The 8,009-nt window shown below is 54.5% G+C and overlaps 1 protein-coding gene across 1 annotated transcript in view; it reads right to left on the bottom strand.

Annotated features, from left to right (window-relative positions):
• NCAM1 (neural cell adhesion molecule 1) overlaps nucleotides 1–7,420 on the bottom strand; it is a gene marked incomplete at its 5' end in the record, with an annotated part of 46,146 nt that extends 38,726 nt beyond the window's left edge. Inside the window, 7 exons of the mRNA XM_057382549.1 lie at nucleotides 2,823–2,965; nucleotides 3,238–3,407; nucleotides 4,165–4,282; nucleotides 5,096–5,233; nucleotides 5,528–5,671; nucleotides 6,286–6,504; nucleotides 7,265–7,420. Of these exons, the coding sequence (XP_057238532.1) occupies nucleotides 2,823–2,965; nucleotides 3,238–3,407; nucleotides 4,165–4,282; nucleotides 5,096–5,233; nucleotides 5,528–5,671; nucleotides 6,286–6,504; nucleotides 7,265–7,420 (1,088 nt within the window). The remainder of the gene's footprint in view (nucleotides 1–2,822; nucleotides 2,966–3,237; nucleotides 3,408–4,164; nucleotides 4,283–5,095; nucleotides 5,234–5,527; nucleotides 5,672–6,285; nucleotides 6,505–7,264) is intronic.
• Between the last annotated feature and the right edge of the window lie 589 nt (nucleotides 7,421–8,009).

Raw genomic sequence — 8,009 nt, 5'->3', positions numbered from 1 at the left:
CCGAGGTGGAGCTCAGCAGCACCTGCAGGGCTGGGGCCACTCCCAGCTCGGTGCTGGGTGGATTTATCCTGCTGTGCACAGGTGCTTGACAGCTGAACATGCCCAAAAATCCAAATTAATCCTTTTTGCATCCCAGTAACGCTCGGGGACCCGCCTTGTGTGTCCCTTTCCTGCTCTCAGCACTGGGGGACGCTTTCCATCCCTCGGTGTCACCCTAAAGGAAGATGAAGAAGGGAAAGAGCCCATTCCCAAACGCTCAGAACGGGCTGTTTCTGGGCCATATTTCTGTGCCAGGGCCCTCGGGGTGTGGGGAAAGAGGCAGAGCCACCTTCTCCATCCCCCAGAGCTCCAGACTGACCCTTCCTCAGCGAGACAAAGAGACAGACCCTGCCCAGCACCGTGCAGGGAGTGAGGGGGGATCCAGAGCCTCAGGCACCTCCAGATCTCTGAATTATTAAAAAATCATCCATTTCCTTCGGCTGCCAACAGCACAGAGCTGAGACAGGCTGCCCAGGAAATCAGAGGAAGGATGGGCTGGGCTGTTTGTAGGAGAGCACAATGCAGTGATGGAATTCACTTTTGATAGAGGTGAAACACTCCTGGAATTCAGCCAGAAATYGGCATTTCCCTGCTGGAGGAACAGAGACCTTGTGGGGCAGCCCTGGGGGAAAAGGCCCAGTGACCCCACAAGGTGAAACTGTAACTGGGTACGGAGGGAGAAATCAGAGCTGATCCTTCCCCTGTTCTCTGACTCCTTTGGGGAGAAGTTCCCATGGTTTTCTGCCCCCAGGGAATGGTGAAATGGCCAAAGAGCAGCTCCCAGTGGGATCCAGCCCTGGATAAAGGACCTGCAGAGAGTTCCCCTCCCATCCCCACAGCCTGAGCTCCACTGCGGGGTGAGGAACCCAACAATGTCCCCACAGCTGCCCCATGGAAGGGGGGCAGAGCATTTTGGACATCCCAAAATCTGCCAAGAGACACACCTGAACTGAAACTCGGGCTCTGTTTGGGGGTTTGGGTTTTTCAGGATGTTCGTGGGAGTTATGGCAACTCCACACCTCTGAAAATCTACACTGAAGGATGATCACAAGAGCAAACAACATGAAGCAAGAGGGAAGAATCCAARTACCTGGATAACAGAAATATGCAAAAGTAGGGCTTGAAAATTCTTAAAATAGCGTTGTTTGTCCTGCATCAGAGACCATTCATTTCCCTGTGCTGTCCCAGAGAAAGAAAGTGGAGAATAAACTGAATAAATGCACTTGTACCGGAATATTTAATAGAATTAAATATTCCAACRGAATTTGAGATAGAATATTTATCAGAGCTATTCTGACCTAAGGATTTCCTGGACGTCTGAAACGTTCACCTCAACTCAGAGCACGAGATAGAGAATGGGAAAAGGGTGAGACAAACCCAAACAAAATGCACACACACACACACACAAAATAATCCAGCCTAGAAAGTGCATGGGATGTGATAAAATAACGTTTGCCCTGAAGGTTTGAAGCAGCACACGAAGCCATGGCAGTGCCTCAAACCTCACAAAGTTTSAGAGGATGAACATTTTCCTCGCCACTGATCACCAACCTGACAGCATCAAGCAGGATATATGAGGCTCAAAAATCAGCAAAAATGAGTTAGCAGTTTTGCCACTGAGATCCTGATGGTTTAACTGGGCTGCTATCACCTGGTTTAGTTTTCTGTTCYCCTCCCTGTCCATGCTGTGATCCAAACCCCAGATCCAGCAGCACTGCAGCCCCTGGCACCTCCCAGAGCTCCCCTAACAGAGACCAACCCAYGAAAAAATAACCTCAAATCTGCCCAAACAGTCACACTGCAGCTTCTGCAGGCTCTGGAAACCTCCCCCTGAACATTGCAGGGATTCACAGCAGCCCTGCGATCCAAAAGACGCTCAGAAAGAACTGAAGCTGGAAAACTTTGGCACTGTGATTAATAAAGTTACACATGAGCGACGTGGGGAGGGGCTGACKTCATGGGGGCAATTAAAAAAGCTCATTTAGGAGCTGCAGTGCAGGACRGCAGCTGTGGGGACAAGTGACAGTGGACACCTCTGTTGCTCCACGACTGTCACAGTGTCACCTGCTGCCTCCACACTGAGCCAGGAGCTCGGGCATGGCCAAGGCAGCTGAGCCCTSAAGCATCCTGTTATTAGCAGATCATTAATTAGCAACAGCTCCTCACTCCTACTGCTGTCTGGGCGTTCTCTGGCTCCAGCTTCTGCCTCCTGATCACTTATGAAACATCTCCAGTGCAGCAGCACATCCTAACCCTGGCTAATTAAAGGAACTGTCGCCCATAACAACACCAGYGCTCTTTTTCTAACAGAAAAAAAACTGCTAATTATTTTTGCCTTTCAAGAACAGAATGGTATTGATGGGATCAACAAAACAGGTGAGCACCAAAGGCAGCCAGGCTTTTGTGCTTGAGGGATGTGCAGTGCAGAGACAGCACGGAGGAGGCATTAACAGGCTCATTTTGGTCACTGCACCCTGGACASGAGCACCCCTGGCCTGCCACCCCACAGCTCCGGGGTCAGGGGCTCACTGCCACCTCCAGCACCTCCTGCAGCTGCAGGAACTGCCCTCAGGAAGGTTTGGGGTTTCTCTGAATTGAACTCAGCCCCGAGTGAACACTGCAGGAATGCCAAAGCATCTCCCCAGCTGCTGTGACCCGAGGTGGCACTGCCATCTGTGCAGGAACAGCAGCATCTCCACGTGCAGCCACATGCACCAGGCCGGGCCAGGAAGGGCCCAGCCCTGCTGACCCCACTGACCCCACAGCTTTGGGAAGGGCTGTACCTTCTCCTCGTTGCTGATGTTCCGTGTGGAGGTTCTCCAGGTGATGGAGGGGATGGGGTCCCCGGATGCCTCGCAGGTCAGCGTGATCTGATCCTCCAGCTCCATGGCTGTCTTGTTCTCCACGTAGGTGATTTTGGGTTTGGCTGAGGAAGACGAGGAGAAAAAGAAACCTTTGCTCAGGATGGGGCCTGCCACCAGCAATGTCTGCAACAGGCAGCACTGGGGACAATTGTGACAAATCTGCTGCCAGCTGGGGAAGGAGCAGAATGACATTTGAGAGGGCACCTCCTTGCAGGAGGAAGACACTTAAAAACTGTTCTGCTCCTCCTTCCAGCTGAGGCTGCTCTGAGAGGGCCGAGCTCAGGGTACACAATGCCCAGTGCCCAGGAGGTGGCAGGGGTGCTGGGGCAGTTACCAAACACTTTGAGGTGGATGGTGGCATCGGCCTCGCCAGCCTTGTTCTCAGCGATGCAGATGTACTCGGCCTCGTCGCTCTTGTCCACCTTGCGGATGACCAGCTCGGAGCCGTCGTAGTTGAAGCTGTACTTGTCCTCATCCTCCACCTCCTCCACGGGCTCTCCATCCCTGCGGGCACAGAGCAGCCAAAGGCTCGGGAATGGAGTCATGGCCCTGCAGCTCCCTGTGCTGAGAGGGAGCAGAACCTTCTCCCTTGGCTGGGGGCTCCAGAGCTGTTTCTGTCCTGTCCCAGCCCTTTCTCCCTTGGCCAGGGGTTCCAGAGCTGTGTTCGTGCCCTGTCCCAGTCCCTTCCCCCTTGCCCAGGAGCTCCAGAGCTGTGTTTGTGCCCTGTCCCAGCCTCTCCTGCCTCGGAGCTCTGGGCAGCTGAAGCTCCTGACACAGCAGAGCTGTGACCCCACCGAGAGTGGCCTCCTGCACACCGAGGCACCAGCCCAAGCCGCCACCAGCTTTTCCACTTTAATTTGTGCTAAGAACCTGCACCAAAGGCTACAGAACTCCACCAACGGTGTCCCTGGAGTGTGAATCACTGCTGACAGGGAAATGCAGGAGGCTGRGAGGGGACACAGCCAGCCTGGCTGAACATGGGGAGCACTGAAGGAATTCCTTCTTTTGCTTTATCTATTCAACTGTTCTGATTTCAGCCAACAGGATTTTCACCCTCTGACTCTCCTTCCCCCTGGGTGGACTCTGTGCTCCCTGCCCATCCCACAGCAGGAACTGATTTCAGTCCCATCACGAGGCCACTCTTCCTCTTGTGAGAGACACCAGCTCCTCTCACCCCACTGGAACATTCCTTCCCTCCAGCCCCCTCCCCAGCCCGGGGAACCCTCCCTCCCCCCATCAGGGCAGTGTCCCCAGCCCTCACTTTGTCCAGGTGACGGTGGGCTCGGGGAAGCCGTCGGCGTCGCAGGCCAGCGTCACCGCCTGGCTCAGGTTGGCCGTGGCGTTCATGGTGCTCTGGCGGGCRCGCACGGACGGGGGCACTGCAAGAGAACAGAGCCATGGATGGGTTGGAAAGGGTGGGATTTGTGAGAGGAGGGAGCTCCCTGAGCATCTGTGGCACTGCCACCCAGCCCTGCCACCAGCACTGCAGGATTTAATCCAMGGGGACGAGGCACGAGCTCTGCAAAGCAACCAGCACCGGGGAGAAAGGGCAAAGGGAACTCAGTGGGATGGCCACAACCTCCTGAGTGCCACCAACCCGCTGTGAGTGCCACCATCCCCCTGTGAGAGCCACCAACCCCCTGTCAGTGCCACCAAGCACCTGTGAGTGCCACAAACCCCTGTGAGTGCCACCAACCCCCTGTGAGTGCCACCAATGCCCTATGAGTGCCACCAGGCACCTGTGAGTGCCACCAACCCCCTGTGAGTGCCACCAACCCCCTGTGAGTGCCACCAATGCCCTATGAGTGCCACCAAGCACCTGTGAGTGCCACAAACCCCTGTGAGTGCCACCAACCCCCTGTGAGTGCCACCAACCCCCTGTGAGTGCCACTAAGCATCTGTGAATGCCACCAAGCATCTGTGAGTGCCACCAAGCACTTCTGAGTGCCACAACCCCCCATGAGTGCCACCAACCCGCCGTGAGTGCCACCAAGCCCCTCTGAGTGCCACCAACATGCTGTGAGTGCCACCAAGCTCAGCTCTAACCCTAAGCTGGACTGCCCAGTGCTATTTTCCTGTGAGCCCTGGCAAACACTGAYTCAATCCACGGCCATTTCTTCCAGGGTGTGAGTGGAGCTGCCCTTCCAGCAGCACCTAGGGTGGGATGTGCTGTGTCCCCCGAGYCCCCTCACCGTTGACGATGACCTGGATGTCTTTGAAGTTGATYTCTCCCCGGGCCAGGATCCTCCCCTCACACCTGTAGGTGCCCTCGTCTGTTTTTTTGATGCCGCGGATCTGCAGGTAGTTGTTGGACAGGACGATGAACCGCACTGCAAAACACAAAACAAGGGGAGCTCACTCCAKCTCTGCCTCACTTCACCCCTTCTGGGCTGAGCAGAGTGAAACTTCTCTCTCCACCATTAGAGATGCTGAATTTTCCACAATTCCTGGGCTTTTTCCAGGCTGTTTCTGTGGGAATATTTGCCTTGCCACTGGCAAAGCACAGCACCTGAATGACTCAATCCACACCCACGGCCCCGTATTGAGCACAAACTGCTTCTCCTCTGCYTTGTGTGGGATGGAGATGGACAATGACCCCAGCACGGACAGGAACTGAGCCTCACCGTCCTTTTTGAGGATGACATCCCTGCCTTTGTGCTTCCAGATGATGGTGGGGGGCAGCGAGCTGACCACATCGCACACGATCACAGCATCGTCCCCTTCCTTGAACTCCTGAGGGGTGGGGGCGTTCTTGAACATCAGCTTTTCTGGAAAGAGGGAAAGAGAAGGTCACTGCAGCCATGCTTCTGCCTCCAGCCTGAGGGAAGCACAGAAACCCCCAAATCCCCAGAAATCTCCTCGTTCCCAGGGGAGGACAAAAGTCTGAGTGAATGCACTGCCCACAGCACCTTCACTTCCAGCCTTGTGCCCACCGTGGCTGAATTAACATCCTAAATAATCCCCAGTGCAAAATGGAAACTTCCCAGGAGCTGCTCTTTCCCAGCAGGGAGAGAGAGGCTGCTCCAGGGCTCTGCTGGACGAGCTGAGAGCTCCCTGCAAACCCCAAAACCCGTGGGCCCCTCTTTACCCCACAACAACTCCTCTCCCTGTTCCTCCTGCCAGAAACACCACAATCTCCTCCTCCCACCCCTTCCTCTGCTGTTTTTTTGAAGGATTTAAGCTCTGAAGGTGCTGGTGACCAYCCAATCCCCCCTCATTCCACTCACCCCTACAAACCAAGAAAGGAGAAAGCTTCACCCAACCCTCCCCTTTCCTCCACCCTCCTCCTCCCCTTCAAACCTATTCCCAGCAAGGTCAAAACTTTCCTCCCTCCTCCTGCCTCACACACATGCAAAAAGAAAGCCCAGGGGGTGCTTCTTACGGAAGATTTTGACGTTGACAGTGGCCTCGGAGTCGCCCTCCTCCTGGCTGCTGACCACGCACTTGTAGATGCCGGCGTCGTCGATGTTGGCGTTGTAGATGGTGAGCGTGGAGGAGAAGTCATCGTTGCGCACCACCGAGATGCGCTGCTGGTTYGGGCTCAGCCTCTCCCCGTTCGGGGAGAACCACGAGATGTCCTTGAACTTGGCCTCCCCTGCGACTGTGGGGAGGAGAGAGAGGGTGAGAGCAGCTCAGCTGGGCAGGGCTCAGAACCCCAGGGCTGTAGAGCTCCAAATCCCAGCCTTACAGGGCTCTAAATCCCAGCCTTGCAGGGCTCCAACCCCAGGGCTGTAGAGCTCCAAATCCCAGCCTTACAGGGCTCCAAATCCCAGCCTTACAGGGCTCCAAACCCCAGGGCTGTAGGGCTCCAAATCCCAGCCTTACAGGGCTCCAAACCCCAGCCTTACAGGGCTCCAAATCCCAGCCTTACAGGGCTCCAAACCCCAGCCTCACAGGGCTCCAAATCCCAGCCTTACAGGGCTCCAAATCCCAGTGCTGTAGGGCTCCAAATCCCAGCCTTACAGGGCTCCAAACCCCAGGGCTGTAGGGCTCCAAACCCCAGCCTTACAGGGCTCCAAATCCCAGGGCTGTAGGGCTACAAACCCCAGTGCTCACAAACCCCATTGCTCGCAAACCCAATCTCTGCAGGGCTACAAAACCCAACCCTGCAGGGCTCCAGTCCCAAGGGCTGTGGGGCTGCAAACCCCAGTGCTCACAAACCCCAGGGCTGCAGGACTCCAAAAAACAGCCCTTCAGGGCTCCAAACCCCATCTCTGTAGGGCTACAAACCCAAGGGCTAACAAATCCCAGCCCTGCAGGGCTCCCACTGTCCCCACAGTGGCTCCCAGTGCCCCCACAGTGGCTCCCAGTGTCCCCAGAGCAGCAGGGACCATTCCAGCCCCAGCTGCAGCCACACTCACCTTGGCATAAGAAGAACTTGGACTCTCCAACACTGATCTCCCCCTGGCTGGGCACGATGTCCACTTGGAGAGAGGCTGCAAAGGAACGAGCACGGTCAGGCAGGAGCAGAGCTCTCAGCAAAAACACTCTGCCAACCTCACAACCCCCATGGATCCCTTATTCCAGTTACAGTCCACCTGAAACCTGTGTTCTGATCTGAATTACTGGTTTTAAATATGAGGGGAAGGTTTAAACACCAGGGGAAGGTTTAAACACCAGGGGAAGGTTTAAACAACAGGGGAAGGTTTTAAACACGAGGGGAAGGTTTTAAACACGAGGAGAAGGTTTAAACACGAGGGGAAGGTTTTAAACACGAGGGGAAGGTTTTAAAAACCAGAGGAAAGTTTTAAACACAAAGGGAAGGTGTTAAACAAGAGAGAAAGGTGTTAAACAAGAGAGGAAGGTTTTAAACAAGAGAGGAAGGTTTTAAACAAGAGAGGAAGGTTTTAAACAAGAGAGGAAGGTTTTAAACATGTGGGGATGGTTTTAAACAAGAGAGGAAGGTTTTAAACACAAGGAGGTTTTAAACACCTGGAGAAGGTGTTAAACACGAGGAGAAGGTTTTAAACACGAGGAGAAGGTTTTAAACTCAAGAGGAAGGTTTTAAACAGGAGTGGAAGGTTTTAAACACAAAGGGAAGGTGTTGAGAGAAAGGTGTTAAACAAGAGAGGATGGTTTTAAACACAAGGGGAAGGTTTCAAACAC

This window comes from Malurus melanocephalus, unplaced genomic scaffold, assembly GCF_030028575.1.
Source record: "Malurus melanocephalus ecotype Western Australia unplaced genomic scaffold, MMel_1.1 scaffold_574, whole genome shotgun sequence".
Taxonomy (NCBI): Eukaryota; Metazoa; Chordata; class Aves; order Passeriformes; family Maluridae; genus Malurus; species Malurus melanocephalus.
Note: the sequence above shows the minus strand (reverse complement) of the source record. Positions and strands in the feature narration are given on the sequence as shown.